Source organism: Passer montanus, unplaced genomic scaffold (assembly GCF_014805655.1).
Source record: "Passer montanus isolate IOZ18808 unplaced genomic scaffold, ASM1480565v1 scaffold1, whole genome shotgun sequence".
In the NCBI taxonomy this organism is placed as follows: domain Eukaryota; kingdom Metazoa; phylum Chordata; class Aves; order Passeriformes; family Passeridae; genus Passer; species Passer montanus.
In genome coordinates this window covers 11,971,569-11,988,025 of record NW_024356504.1, presented here as the reverse complement: position 1 = coordinate 11,988,025, position 16,457 = coordinate 11,971,569, and the positions used below count along the sequence as shown (strand labels likewise).

Below are 16,457 nucleotides of genomic sequence, written 5' to 3'. Positions count from 1 at the left end.
TTTTTAAAACAGTGAGGAAACTAGAGTGAACCTTCTGTGACTTTTCCCCCCTTGTTTGAACTGAAGCAGAGTTTTTTTCTGCTTTAGAACTAGCTCTGAATATGTTGTGTTGGACATAACCTTTTTAGAGCTCTTCCTTTAAAAGTCTGGGTTGTCTGCTTGCAATGGATGTACTGCTGCCACAGCTCAGCAATGTGTCTGTCAGGGTAATTCTCTCAAGCTCTACACAGATCAAAAAGATTATTGAAGAATGCACAGGCACTTTTCTTTTTGCTAAGTCTGAAATAGAAGGGGCTAAATCCCCAGGGGATAGAAGTTATATAATTTGGTGATGCTATGCTGATTTATGCCTCTTGAGAGTTTGCCTGCAGCAGAAGCTGGAGGTGATGAGAAGAGATTGGATGAGAGAAAGACCATCCAGGAAAAATTCATCAAATTTGTCATTCTTGAAAGGACCATCATAACATATGGTAAGGCATATCATTTACCTCAGGCTCAGAGGAAAATGATTTCTTCTAGGAGAATATTAATTTTATTTCTTAGAGGATCAGCTGACAGGGTAGGCTTTCTCCTGGCTGGTCTTCCCCTTCTGTTTTCTCTGAAGGGAAGGATGGAAGCTTGGAAATGTCTTATCTGTAGCAGACAAGCAAGTTGGCATTTTGCCATCATTTTCTGCTAGCAGAGAGGATAATGGTAATTATATGTCAAAATTTAACATTTCTCTTCTTTGAAAGAGAACTTTTTAATGCAAAATATTTAGAAAAGTCAGATCTATTCTGAGGCAGATAAGGAGCTAGGATTAGTGAGCTGACAAATTTTTCTTAGGCAAAAGGAGTTTTTCTTCCTCTTCAGGCACAAAGGAGATATGAAAAAAGATCAAAAGAAACAAACATATGAGGTGTGTAATGTAACTAGGCTGCAACTTCAGTATTGTGTAATATTTGGGAAACACCCAGAGCAACATCGCCTCTCCTGCTGCTCCTTCTGTGGGAAGGCTGTTAGAACTTGCTTTGCTAATGAGTTCCAGCCCTTTTAATTAAATTGGTGTTTCTTTGTTATCAGGAAAGTGAATTTCTCTTGTGCTATACAGCATTGAGTCCACATTCCATCCTTATCTTTTTGAGAAAGGGAGAGTGTTTTTCTATAATCAATTCTAGCATCCCCAGTTGTTGCAAGTTAAACCCTTGGTCAGTTCATAAAAGTAGAAATGTTTTCCCAGGCTAGGGCATAAGTTACCATACTGGTGAGACGCTTAAAAACATGGAAAGCTTTGCTTTCTTTTTAATCAGAAAAGGAAGGCATGGCTATTTTAGATAGAACCTATTCACTTTCTAGTCACACATTAAAATTTGCCATTTCAGTCTGATTTTACAGGTAATTTTCTAGAATACATGATTTATATAAATATAATTTTGCTTAGAAAATAAATGTATGATTGCAAGCTTTGAGATTTGTATTCTTTATTTTCTGTATTTTTCCAAGAGCAAGTGTAAGCAACCATCTGTTATATACATTATAAGATTGCTCCTCAGCAGCCTGAGAGAAAGGAGATATCAGCCTTCTCCTACATTATCTTCTGGGAAATGTGATGCCAAACATTTTAAAATAGTTTTTGAAGGTAAAATGTTGGAAAGAAATCTTGGTTTGATGCTGGTTTTTTATAAATTTGTTATATTTTGTCAATAATATGTAATGTAGTGATCTGGATCATCAGGGACTGGCCAGAGGTACAGGCTTGGGTTTTAAATTTAGGATTCAGCCACACTATCAGTGGGATATTTGGGAAGGCAGGTTTTAATACAGCTGCATTATCTGCTGGGCAGATTTGGAACCAGGCAGTTATTTTGCAAACTTTGACTATGTATCCATGGTTCAGGTCTGCCTCTACTTGTTTCTTATTTTGTTTTATAAATGTTTTGAGTTTGCTTTAACTACAGTCATGGTTGTCCACAGAGGAGCTGATTAGACTTACATAATGCCTGCTGACATAATCCCAGGAGAGTCTTTGGACAGCATCTCATTTGAGATGTCCATAAAATATAACAAGTTTAAACTGAGATAATAAAAATAAACTTCAATTTCCTAATGATCTTCCTTTTTCCCTAAAGAAGGATATTAATTCTTTATCCAAACCCCAGTAATAAAATGGGAGAATTGAATAAGAGATACATATGTAGACTAAAGAAAGGCAATAGAAATAGTCCTCTCATCAGGATTAAAGGAGAATGGCTATCATTAATTACTTTTCAGCTTACTCCACTCAACTACAAAGACAAAATTTTAACCTGATCTGAGCAATCAGCTAAAACTTGGAATTTTTAATTTATTTTGGTTAAGAGAAATTGCTGAGCTTTTAATATTGTTAATACCATTCTATGTATTGAGATGAAGGTTTGGTATCTTTAGTACATGGGAAACCAACTGTTATCATGTCTTTTTTTTTTTTTATTTATTTTTAATTCAGGTTTCCAAACCAATTTCCAATCAGTGTTGAACCTCATTGCAATCTATGGATTTTCCTTTGGGTGCTGTCCTTGATACCAATTCTGCTGCAACTTACATTTCTGCATTTTCTTCCTTTGTCAGTGTTTTCATATCTTTTAGAAATAGAGGTGTGCAAGGTGCACTTTTGTGTGTTTTCTAATTTTGGTTTCGTCCACTTTCAGGCTTCCAGCCTCTGATAGTAAAAACTCCTCAAATTATTGATGACATAGTATTGATTTGTGCTTGTTACAAATTTGTACTTGAGTTTCTTTTTCCTTGGCACTTCATCCTTGACACACCCATGCAGATCTCTCTTTTAGTCTTTTGTTTGTTAAGCTAAACAAAGCAAATGTTTTCAGTTTCTTCTCAAATTTTCCCTGGCCATTGTGGAAATCTTTCTCTTCCAGACAATAGATGATCAATTTCATCCACTGTAATTTTCAGCTTCTGAGGTCTAAGTTTTCAGCAGAAACATAATAATTGTCAAGTTCACATATTTTCATTTTGCACTGTTAAATGTTACCTCAGTTTTATTCTTGTGGTCCTAGAGGTAAGCCATGTCTTCCTTCCTGGTAGTGTTCCAGTCTTATATATATTAGCAGTGCTTTCCCATATCAGAAATTACTATACTGTGATTTTTTGGCTGTAATTCATCCTATGCTCTGGTAATTTATAAAAATATGTAGTAAAACTGATCCCTCAAGTTACTGCTGAGAAATATGCATTTGTATTGTTCTTCCAGCTCTTTTGGTGCAGTTCTACATAATTTCACCTTTCACAGTCTCCAATATCTTGCACTAATTTCAAATGTTCTTTATCAGGATCATTAGTACTAGCAAACACAGCTTACACATAATTTAAAAAGCTGAGTGACAGAACTTCTCTTGCTTGCTCCCTTCTCTTGCTTAGGTCTGCTCTATTTGATATGAAACTGTTTTGTGGTGGATTCAAAGTGACCATTATTTTACCTTGCATAATTCACAAGAAATTAATTTTCTTTCTTTTGGTCCTGTGAAGAATAATTAAATAAAAGCAAACTATATTTGTGAGTAATTTTTTGTATGACATAAAGTGGTACTTGTTGATATTCTAAAGGGGATGGATTACAAGACTTTTGCTTTAACATCTCAGAATAAATATCTATATTTTAAAAAATGTTACTGTATTTCTACCCTCTGCTTTAACATTGTTAATGAAATGTTAAAATTTTCACTTTATCAAAAAAGTAATTGTATTGGCATGAGGAAAAGCATGGAATAAGTTCAATAAAAGTATTCCATTAGCTGGGATAATGTGCACAAAGTAATAATATTATATTTCTGAGTGCATTTATATTTTGTACTGAGATCTTAACCAAGTTCAGGAGGATAGTCTTCTACGTTTTGCTAGTTCTTGAATTCTTCAAGTGTCCAGCTGGAGGAGAGACCATGTACTCTTTGTGAGCAGAAACTCTGAAGTGACGTCTTTGACAGCTGTGGGGAGAGCCCCTAGCTGCGTGTTTTTCACTCTGTGAGTGGAGATCATCGTGCAGTACAAGACTTGCACAGGGAGAGCCTACATAATATTTATGAAAGGTTGCTTGGCAACCTACATTTTTATATCACTTCTTACCATCTTACTGGCCTTTGTATCTTAGCAAGCAGCTTTTGGGGACTTGGAAGCAGCAATTTAGAGATGTGGGGTTGTACTCCTTACATGGTTGTGAGTAGACACTGGATAGAGTGAATTCAGACAGAACTCAGGGTCTGTACAGGAGAAAGTAACTTAATATTTAGTGCTGATGTAGTATTCTTTTTGTAAATTACCTTTGGAAACAAAAATATTACTTTTGGAGATATTCCTATTCCATACTGATGCACTGAAAACTGTTTTCTCCTTTCATTGCTAAAATACTCTTGTTTGTTTTTTGAGGGGCCTTTTGTCTCCTTGTTCATATGCATTTATTTTTGTGTGTGTAGATTTAGTAATATTTTCTGGTTTGAAAGTGAATTAATGAGTTAATCTGGAGCAAGTTGAAAAGTGGTAGCTTTTGAGAACATTTCCAATGTTCAAGAAGTGCTCCCTGACGGCCACTGCCAGAGGCAGTAAAAAGACAGGTCAGGTTGTTGGACATCAGGATTAACTCTCAGAGAACATAAAAAGCAGCATCAAGTTGGGCCTTATCTGGTTCTCTGCTGCACTTCAAAGCTTCACTGACTGGCTCTGCCAGGCTGCTGGACACTTCACTGGAGACCCTGTACCAGCGTGTGGCTGGCTGTTCCATTTCCCTGCAGATGTAGCATCCTTGTGTTGAGGAGTTGCACACTGCATAAAGTGAACTTAGTTAAAACTGATAGCAGGTAGCTTCTTCCTCTAAAGGGAAATATGTGGTATTCATGGATGAGACCATTTTGCTTTTATCAGTGCCATAATGTGAATGACTGTAAGGTAAATTTGATTAACTCTTCAGTTACACAAAGGAGTGATTACTACAACTGTATAATAATAATAATGTTAAACTAACAGGATAGGATCTGGGTGAATTAATTTAGAACTATTTGCTTCTACTTTCAGCTTCTGCTTATATTTTGAAGTCAAGAAGGACATCCAAATTAATTTGAATAACACTTGAAGCAAACTGAAGTTAAATTAGGGTAGCGTTTTTTCTTCCAAGTTTTTTTAGTCAGTAAAATTCAATTGGTAGCAAAGTGTTTCAATATGTCTTGAGAGAAAATTCCTGTGTGTTTAAGCAAATGAACTGGATGCCTCAGAATTAGTATTTCACCAAGTGAACACAAATAATTGTTCTCTGGGTCTGAAATTCAGAGAAATTGCAAAATGATACTTTTACCAGTTTGGTGGCACTGTTTCATCTTAGGTCTGTAAAGTGTTTTTTTTTGTTTGGTTTTTTTTTGTTTGCGTGTTTGCTGCCATAATACTAGCAACAGTAAATAAAAATAATGGTTTATAATAATAAAATCCATTAGGAAATTTTACTTTGTGTAAAACATATGTTTTAATAAAAAATCCAGTTATTAATTTTTAGTCTTAATAATTTTAAAATTATTAAGGAGGTTACTGTACATTATTTGCTTGAAAGGTCTCTCTTATCAGAAAAAATTCATACATGATTGTTTTGTTTGATATCAAACCACATTTTTGCTGTCATAACACTGGCACATTTTCAAGTCATGCTGTTTTCTGGCTGCTAGCAGGGAGTAATGGAAACAATGCAGTGATCATGCAATTTATTAAAAATAGACACCAAAATACTAGGCAAGCAATATTTTTATTTTAATAGGGACTAGGATTAATAAGGGTTCATAAAAATAGCTGTTTCAGTATCACAGAGGAATTAAGATACCTTTCTGCCTGTGAGTTGTTTATAATTTATTTCTGGTGATTTTCCTTTAGATCAGATTGTCATGTTTCTTGTGAATGGTGACTGTGCTTGCTGAGGAGTGGTCATGCAAGCAAAATCTGATAACCTCGATATGTCACTTCATCTGCCGTTTTTCTTTCGTTAATGCAAAGCTGGTTACATAATATCTAGTTTCTCCTTTAGCTGACCAGAGATGAAAACAAAATCTATAATGGCAGTGCTAGGTTTTATAAAAAACGCGAGTGAGGAGTTGAAGGATGTGGCTTGTTCTGTTTGGACGATGCAGGATTGCTTTAAGCAGTAAGCTTACTGTTTTCAGATGGCATTAGCAGCATCAGTGATATAGCTGTGTCAGCCTCCTCGACTGCTGGATGTCTGTAATCGCACCGAGGAAACTATATTTAAGATCTGATATCTCGAGGGTAATGACTCCAGCACTTACTGATGGACAGAATGGCTATTAATGCTTTCTTCACTAGCCCAGAAGACTTTGAAAGACAGATAGGTCTGTGATGTACTTTGCTAAGACAGGAAATGCAGTTTTTGGGGGTCTCTGGAAATAGAAAGGTCATGCAGCTTGGAACCGGTGAGACATTACAGTCCCTAAGTCATCAGGTATGACCTCATGATTTATACAAATATTTCTAACACAGGGTTTGTTTTACAATTTTAGGTCATTTGCAATCTCTTTGTCTGTGTAATTGCTTCATGTTGGATTTGCTACAGGATTTATAGGGTAGACTGTTTACATAAGCAGAGAAACGTATATCTTGGAATTCTAATGTGCTCATTTTTATTTGAAAAATGTAAGGTTATTCTCCATATATTTTCAACCTGTTTTATTGTGAATATGTTTTCTTTTACCTAATTAATGGTGAAAGGTTATCCCTTTGCTGTAAAGTAAAATGACAAGATTGTACTGCATTTTTATTTTGCTTTATCTTTACACGACACACAAAAGCTATTGTGATTGTGTTTGTTTGTCATATGAAATGCAGTATAAGGCAACTGTTTACCTACAGTGCCAGGTTATTTAAAACAACGTATCACATTGTGTAACAGGACAGGGCTATTCTGCAGGCACAGATCTTGCTTCATTTTGCAGGAGTAGATTCTTTTTCTTTTTTCTTCATTTCAAATCAGTTTTAAAAATAGCTCATGGAACATAGCAGTGAAAGTTTGGCAAGATAACTCTCCTCTTTTAATTATTACACTCAGTGACGCATGTAGAAGAGAAGATTAATATCTTAAAAATTTAGAATGTTATTAAAAACCAGATTAATTTTATTGAAGCATCTCTTTTTTTGTTGTTGTTTTTTCTGGTAACTGCTGTCAACTTTATTGCAAGACTAATGCTTGTGGATCTGCTAATGTGTTGTGTGCTGTGATGATGTACAGGAAAGTCAGAGTACATAAAAGAAAGCAGGTATATGGGTATTTTACATAGGAAGACAGTGGCCTCATTTCATATATGGAACACAAAATAGATTTGGGGATACTGTTAGTACTTTAGGTGTTATAAATGTTAAATAATGGCTGATGTATTCCCTTGAATACATCATAGAGCAATTATATTTAAAATTGTACGAGAAATTTGTTTTAAAAAGGGATACTCGACTCCATCTTAAGAAATTCTACATATATTTGCAGAACATTTCCATGGCAACGTGTTTGACCATGTGTTTTAAAAGCTCAGCTGAAGCCTGAAAGTAGTGGCAATTTTTCCGTCTCTTGCTTTACCCTTATGGAACAGCAATTTTCACATATAACTGGACAGCAGATTGGCAGGGGTGAGCAGTATTTTCTGACCACAAAGCACAGGATTAAGTGATCAAGATTTAAAAATATTTTCATGTGTCCATGTAGAAATGTAAGCATGCAAGTAATGGATTTGATTTTGCATTTGGAACTATATTCTGGTTTCATCCCATTTAATAACATTTTGCTGAAGTCGTATGTATGTGGGAGACAGCAGACGATCAGACTTAAGTTTGTGCAGCAATGGTAAAAATGTCTGTCTTTTGATTTTTAATTAAAAACGTAATAGTAGAAATATTGTATTACTTGTACTGACCATAAATTCCAGTTTCACAGTCTACTTTATCCATCTTACATTCTTATTAATAATGGGCAAAGACTGCCCTGCTCTTAAGCTTGATTAAGTTTGGCATGATTTAACTATCCCTTTCTTTTGCTACAAGATCCTTTTAATCTGTTAGAATTTATTTTCAGTATTTTGATGTATTAGTCACAATGAGTACATTCTGTTACTTGGCATTGGAATGAAATTCCTTAAAGTATTGGTTTCATGGTATTTTGGTGCTTTGCAGAGTATTTATAGACCTTTCAATAGGACCAACCTTCCCCAGCTTCTTTGTTTTCCTTATTCAATTTACAATCTTGACTTAGTTTCATTTTGAAGTTGTTCCTTCTTTGCTCATTTGAAACAATTAGATCTCCATGGAATTTTGCATCTGGAAGCTACAGCAGTAGGTTGTGCTTGTCCTGAACTCTAATCATTTGCACTAATTCTGCAAGCTGCATTCTGTGGATGGCTTTGGAATGTATCATTAGTATAATCTCCAGTACTGCAGTAGACATCCATTGCAGCCTGTTGACAATGGAAACTATATATAGAGAAAAATGAATTGGTGAAAAATGCTTGCTTGAGGAAGTTTGTGTTTGGGTCATTCTGTTTTGAAACAACACTATTACTGACTATTGCAAGTTTTTTCACTCAAAGGACATAGTCCCATTAGGAAATAAGTCCTTGTTGTTTTGGAGGGGCTAGAGAGTAACACCCCAGAAGAATGTATTAAGAAAGTAAAGTTCTTTTATAAGAGAAGAAATTGCAGCAAGATAGACACATGAAAGCAGGGAATGGGATTGAAGTGATCTGAAAACTTAAAACTACAAAGTATTTTACTTCTTTTACTTGTTTAAGTCACACATCCAGTGCCCTTAAAAGAAAAATTTGAAAGATTGCTGATATTTGATATTTACTCTTGCTGCACAAGAGCAGAGTCATTGAATCCAGGGCACTGTGTTAGTAGCCACTTAACAGGAAGACATTTTTGTGTCTTCTTTAAAACATCTCTCTTCAAGATCATTGGTACTGTCTGTATTTAAAGAATGCTGTGTAAGGAAGGATCTCTCTAAATACAGAATTCTTTTCCCTTGACTGAGCATAACGAATATGCATCCATGAGTATGCGTTTCCTTATCTTTAAAACATTGCAATTTACAGGACTCTCTGATAAAAATCTTGTAGCAAAACAGTGTTTTAAGAACAGTTGGGCAAAACCCAAATATTTGTGTAATTTACCGGTTTTAAACAAGAATGCTTTTACTCATGCACATACACAGTTGTGATGCTTTTACTTGTTACTGGTTGCTGTCCTGATTCCACAGTACTGACTTTTTTTGTAGGTTGTAGTGCCAGTTTTTAAGGAAATGAGAACACTGGGACAAATGGGAGATTGTGACCAAACATTTGCAAAACACTAGAAGCAAAACGTAGTTTCAGAGTTCGCTGAAAGAATTCAAGTGTTTTTGGTGTACATAAGTCTCCTTCCTAAGACATGACCCTCTTCTCTGGTCAAATTCTTCTCAGTAAGTATTTTAATTTGTGTATCAAGTCATTGGGCATAATGACCAGAATTAGGGAAAGCTTACTAAAAGCATATCAGAAAAGTTTAAAACATGAAGTAACATAAGAGTTTTGCTAAGGTGCAGTTTGAGAATGTGAATAATAATAATACCATGGTAATCTATTATAAAAAATTAGTCATATTTAGACCCCAAAAACTCCAATAGAGGTGAAACCACCTAAGATGAAGTAGTAGGGCAGCTGAGTATATTAATGCAGTAAAAGAGAATGTGCATTACTTAAGGTAGCATTTTTGAGAGAAGAAACTATCTCAGTTCATTCTCTCTCTCTTTCTCCACCGTGTGCCTATCTTTTCACCTTCCCATCCATAATGAGCCTCCTAAAGAATATGACTTATTAATTTTATTTCTTTGTTCTTTGCAGGACCATATTTATTTTGCTTTACTTAAATTTTCAATAAATATTATTAATGAAAGAACCCTATTAACATGAGTGCTGTCACACTACTGCAATCAATCGCTTTGCTGTCAGTATAATTTCTTTTAAGTACAAGTTGATCCATAATTCTGGTAGATTGCTTCATTAATAAACTCAATATTAACTACAGATCACACAGAGTGAACTCCACACTGCTCTCAGTGTGACCCTAAATCGCTTTCCTGGATCATTTAAACAATGTACATACCAATGAGGAGACCACAAGATGTGACTGATGATAAGGTGGCAAAATGCTGCTAGTCTCTTATTTTTAAGGGCACCAAGTTTTTTCTTATGTTGAAGCGATACTTCTAATATTTCATTTGTATCCATTTGCTCTTACCCTGTCACTGGGCAGCCTCAAGAGTCAGGCCAGGCCTTCTCTACATTGCCACCAGTGAGGGAGGTGCATGTCCTGATAAGACACCTCTGAGCCTTCTCTTTTCAGGCTGAAACAGTCCCAGCACTCTCAGCCTCTCCGTTGGTGGCATTTGTGCTCCTTTACTGGGCTTATTTCATTATGTCCATTTCACTCATGTGAGAAGGGAATCCAGACCTGCTCAGAGCTCTGCAGTTGTGTCTCAACAGGGCTGAGTGGAGGGGCAGAATTGCATTATCTGGTAAGGAAACTTGAATTGTCTGTTAACTAGTCAATTAAATACGGAAAACTTTGCTCAGAAATCCTTGAAATGTGAGGACTGAATGCACAGAAAATTATAATTGGTAATCTTGTGGAGAAGGAAAGCTTTAAAAATAGCTTTGCTTCATTCGTAGCAGTCATTTTAGTGATGAAACCTCCTGTTGTTTTCAAATGTCTTAACATGGAATCTACACCCCCCCAATACTAATTGACATAAGCAGAGAATAAATCCTGAAGGGAAAGGCTAGACTAATCAAACTTCAAAGTAAACAAATAACTATATTTTCTAGAATGATATGACTAATCAAAAAACCCCAAAAAGGTAAACTAAATTAAACATGACCTAGAGGGATTCAGTAGTTGTGGTTTTAGTCATCTTGACAAAAATAATTTGTTAATTTCTAGTTTTGCTTGAAATTCAGAGTGAACTCAGAGTTCTCAAATATTCTCAAACAACCATTAACTGATAAAAAATATTCAGCTTGGTATATTGAATGATGTAAAAAAAAAGGAATTAAGGGACATGAGGGAGTGTTGAGGTATAGAAAATTTTTCTCATTTTTATAATAGCTTCCCTCTGTTCCCCCAAGCTGCTTAAATGAAACAAAAATTTATATAGGAGCCTTCAATGATTTAAGAGCCATCCGTTTCTCTCCTGCCAGCATAATGAGTTCACTTGTTTAAATTTTCTTTATTAAAGATTTTATGCAGGCACGCAGAGTCATTAAAATACATGCAAGGAATCATACCCATATGGTTTGTATCCACATTTAACGCAATTAAAAGTATTCTAGCCAAAGCAGTATCAGTTTTATGTCCCAGTCCTGTGATTAGAGCTTTCTGGGAAAGGCGGTGTCATGTTTATGTCTGAATCCTGCAAGTGGAAAAGGAGAGAAATATCTTATCCTTTTATTGATTAGGGGAGCTCCAGTTGTGCAAGACCATTCAGGTGTATAGTTCTGTTTTGGAGACAGGAATTAGTGTGGTGGAGACCTGACAGCAAATTTATGATATGAGCGGATGAACTGTGCTTTAGGTGAGTTTCTGTCTGAGAGGTAAGCATGCAGGTCAGTTATACCAGCTGATTTCACATTTTAGTTCATTTTAAAAGGATATTTAAGTGTTTATGTTCTTTTTTCCTGCTAAGGTTATCTGAAATACTTTAAACTTGAAAAATAGCAATCCTTCTCTTTCCTTTTTTTCCTCCCCATTGTTTTCTAACTTTTCTAGTCCATTTTGGTGAATAAAGAATTTTAGACTCCATACAAGTAAGTATGTGTGTCTTAAGCAGTGGTTGTGCACATCAGAACTTGTAATTTAAGATCAAACAACTTTTAGTATATAAGAAAGTTGAGATTGGTTGGTGTTACCTTAGTGTTGTCTGCCAGGTAACATTTGTAATGGAGTTCACTGATCTAATACATATGAAAACCACATGATAATTTCATAGCAGTGATAGTAATACAGTGATTTTTTTTAATTGTGTTTTATGTGCTGCTGAAGATTATTGGTGGGTGCTTAGATTCCACACGACAAGTGTAGACCTAGCTCTGTGAGGACTACTAAGGATGAAGCTCAGTGTCTGATAACTGTGGCTTGATCTTATCTTTAGACTATCAGTTAAGGTGGTTGTATATGTCAAAAATATGACATCTTAGATTGCCTGGGCAGAGGATTTAATGGCAGTGGCTGGACACTGCCAGTGAAGTTTACCTGACATATGAAATGTGAAACATATGGAAATGAAAAGCTGTGTTGGCATTCCTGTCTTCCAGAAGGAGCTGAAGACCTCTTTCTCTGGGAACTTGGTTGCTTTGTTGCCTTCGGCAGACTGGATCCTCTGCTGGATCTCAGTGTTCTGTCACCAGTCCTTCTGCACGTAGTCATGAGTGAATTTCTCATTGCTGCTCAGTGAATGTCTCACAGTGACTCACTGGGTTTTGTTATTGCCCAGTCTGCCTTCTGCTCCCCTCCTCCTCTTTCCTGAGTGATTTTCTAGTTTCTAGGGTGCAGATGTGCTGAAATTTCTCAGCCATTTAACTTCTAATGCAAACATGCATATTTGCCATGGATGTCAGTAAAAGATGTAATTTGTGCTGTCAAAAGTAGTTACTAGCACTGCCTTGTGTCCTGAACATCTACAGCAACAGAAACCTCAGCACAGAAGTGAGACATCTCTGAGTTCTTTTCTTGCCTCCAGCAGATAAGAACTGTTGTTTCCTTTTTAGTATCATTTGCAATTGCAGAGACAAGAATTAAATATATGTTTTAAATAATGTCTGTATCATCAGCTATAAACAAATTTTCCTGGTAATTGCTTAGACTTTATTTCCCTCATGGGCCCCCTTTCATGTTCATAGAAGGGTCATTATCAATTTTTACTTTAATTTCCATTTAATTTTCCTGTCTTTGCTTGGCTACACTGTACACACCTGTAGTTCTCTGATTTAATGTAGGAATGTAAAGAATGGCACCTTTCTCTTCCAGGAAAACTGAAGAATCTCTTATTCTGTTTGTTCAACTCACAGCAAACAAGATTTAGGCTCTTTTGCTTTGGACACTTTTTGCAGCTTCTTCCATACAGAGCTGGGCAGCAGGGATCCTGTAATGTAAATTGGTTAAGCCTTGGAGCCGATGCTGTTCCCATAATGGATGTTCCTGCCTTCCCAGCACGTTCATCAGCAAATGTCTTCCTCTCTTGGTTTGCAGTCTGCCATTTGGGCAGGCACATACACTGATCTAGCAGAGCACAGAGGGACAGCACCACACTTGTCAGAGAACAGCAGGTTTCCAGTTCAAAGGTCTGAAGGGAGATTTCAAATAAGGATGGTGTGTTTCACCTGTAGAATTTGGTATTATAAGCAGCCTTTTTTTGACTAAAATATATTCTGTTGGAAGGATATGCAAGTTTGATAGTGCCTCTAGGCTGGCTAGAAATATAAACCAGCATAAGAGTAAGAAGAAAACTGAGCAAGTAGGAGCATTCAGGAAGTGTTTGAAACTAGACACTTCAAATACAAGGCAATATTATTACATAGAATTTCAGTTTTTGTCATTGATGGATTAAAACCACCATCACATCTTTGCTAATATTTTGCCATGATTTTGCCATAAGCATTATTTAGTGATTCAGGATGATAGAAAATGAACAAGAATGAGAATAATAATGAATAAAATTTTCAAGAAAATCATAGCAGTATCTGTTAATAGAACTATGCATAAGATTTATTGACTTGATCCTTTGCTGTTGAAAAGGAGAATTTCTCATCTATTACTTAGTAATTAATTAGTAGTCTCTTGCTACTCCCCTCTTCTCCCCCCCAATACTCTTTTTAGCAGATAAATAGTAAATGGGCACAGATAGAGTGATAGTTAAGCTAAATTTGCTGTTTCAATGCTTGTGAGGTTGGATGATCATGCTTCCAGAGTGCCCTGTGCACGTCAAATCCACTGCTAAAGGGGGAAGTGGGGACATTTGCTTTTTTTGGTTATCTTCTTTTATTCCTCTACAAAAAAATCCTTCAGTTTAAATGTAGAATGTACATGGAGAAGCCATTTCAGTCTTTAGTGGTCTTACAAAAGCTTTGGGCCTTCTTTGTTTGAAGGGTAATCAAAGATTCAAGGGAGATACCAGTTCTGTTCTTCTGAGTTCCTGTTGTTGCTTCTCCTCTCTCACAGAATTTTTCTCTGCACTGTGCCCGTTTAAAATACGCTCATTCTAAGAAGAGGAAAGGTCTTGTTATATTTAAAGTGTGCTCTTGCAGTCCATGGCAATGTATTTAAAGATAATTTTTATCTGGAATTTCATCTAGCTCCCATTGACTACGTAGAGTTGTGCAAGGATTTCATACACCTTTTGAAGAGTAACGCCTTTGAGTGTTATGTTTCCATCTACTGAGACTTCTGCCACTTGTAAATGGATTTGTATTCTCATGGGATACAATCCTACTTCCTAGAGTTTTGTATTCTGCCATATTTATATCGGCAGATGAAATTATCCTAGAACATTAATGTTTCAAAGAAAATACAATGATCCCGTATTTCTGTTTTTAAATGTGGGTGCCTCTTTGTTTTTCAAGTGTACATACTTGTGACTATAATAGCATATCAGAGTCACAGCAAAGGAGTGATTTTAAATTAACTTTTTTTTCCTTTTTTTTTTCTCTTTAGATGAATCAACTCTTATTTAATGTGTTAGTTGAAATCTGTGTTTCCTGTATAGCAGATCTGATTACAGATTTGGGGACCAAAAGCCCTGTGCAGCTTTCTGGGATATGTCTGGTTTAAAATACATTAGCTGGCCTTATTCTGTTTAGTCATTTGCCTTCAGAAGTCTACTTGAACATGATCATTGTTAAAGTTATGTATCACATATACAAGCTGTGATGTTCAGCTGGAAAAGAATAAATAAGCTTAAAATAACAAAACAGAAAACCTTAAGAATACCTTTAACATTCCTCTGCAAGAACCCCAGCATCTGTATGTCCAAGGATGCATAAGAACCAGTGATGTTATTTACTCCCTTATGTACTATATCTGGAGAAGAGTTAAGCAATCACTATACAATTCTGGCAAATGTTCCATAAATGTGATTAAAATTCCTGTGAGAATAGGACTCAGATTAGTCCAGTTCCACATTACAAAAGATTTATTAGTGTACATTGGCATGAACTTTTAGTGTTGTTACAGAGCATACAAGTATAAAATGCTTTGACCAGTACCGCTTATATGGACTTAGCATGCAGTATAAGCTTCAGGGGATTAAATCTTTCTTAGTGTAACTATGTCACAGCAAATCATCCTTATCAACTAGCATTTGAAATCACCATGTTGTTTCTTAAAACAAGTAATGTATGTCAGAGAGTGTGTGTGTAACAGCTTCAGATAACAGAAGTTTCAGGATATATGAAAAAGCAACAATTAGTATGGTGCTGTTTCCTTTCTCTTGAGATTTTTGATTACTTTGTTGGTGCCAGTTTATCTCTGTGTTTTCAGATGCTTTTCATGCTCTTATACTAACCTATGTCTGGATTACACTTTGGTGTAATGTCCTTCCCTTCTTCCGTTAAATTCCATCTGCAGCTTGTTCAGCTTGCGAAATTCCTGTAACTCCCTTGTTTCTTTGAGTGCAAAACTCTTTATCTTCTCTATTATTTGGTATTGTTTTAATTTTCTTGACATTTCTAGAACGTTACTGATCTCAAAGAATCTAGATGTTTTCTTTCTACATCCTGCCATTCGCTCCAGCCCACAGAGATTTTTTCCCTTGTTTATTAACACTGCCTCATCTGTGGTCCTTTCTGTGGAGATTGTTACCTAAAACATTATCTGCTCTGAATTTGGGTCAAAGAATTAGGTACTTCTGTGCTGTTCTGAGTTCTTCCTGCTCCTATTTATTATTTATTTATTTAGCAATAGAATTTCCTTCTGCCTGTCTTTCCAATATTTTTATGGTGTACATGCATACAACTATACCTCTTCCCATCTCTGTCTGACTTTGACTTCCAACTTTCTTCCATTCATAATTTTGCACCTTTCAGTCTCTATGTGGATAACCATCCAACTCTGTAGCTGCCCTGGTACTGTTTCTCATTTGAACTATATACCATGTGCCAAATCAGCTACACGCTTGAGTTGGTCTTCTCCCTGCACTGTGTTATCCAAGTGCCTTTTCTGTGGTAACTGCTGGAACTTTAAAAAGATTTTTGTCCTCTCTCTCTTGGAATGAGACTTTGTAAAACTTCTGTTTCGTTGATGTTGATTATTTTGGTTTCCTTTATTCCTCTTTACTTTCTTCTATCAGCTTATCCGTTCCCTTTAGGCACTATTTTTTGTTCTTCTCATACAGTTCCAAACCCTTCTGACATTCATGGTCCTGGCGGACT

General features: G+C 35.9%; 1 protein-coding gene across 10 annotated transcripts in view; it reads left to right on the top strand.

Moving 5' to 3' along the window:
* The window catches only part of SLC4A10 (solute carrier family 4 member 10), a 168,383-nt gene that overhangs the window by 46,815 nt on the left and 105,111 nt on the right, over positions 1-16,457 (top strand). For 5 of the 10 annotated variants that reach the window (XM_039710070.1, XM_039709994.1, XM_039710584.1 and 2 more), the window contains exon 1: positions 6,084-6,460. The exons of 3 other annotated variants lie outside the window; for them this stretch is intronic. In XM_039710070.1, the coding sequence (XP_039566004.1) occupies positions 6,380-6,460 (81 nt within the window). In that variant the 5' untranslated portion in view covers positions 6,084-6,379. Of the gene's footprint in view, positions 1-6,083; positions 6,461-16,457 lie in introns of those variants that run through there. 2 more of the 10 variants (XM_039710671.1, XM_039710234.1) reach the window with 1 other exon arrangement.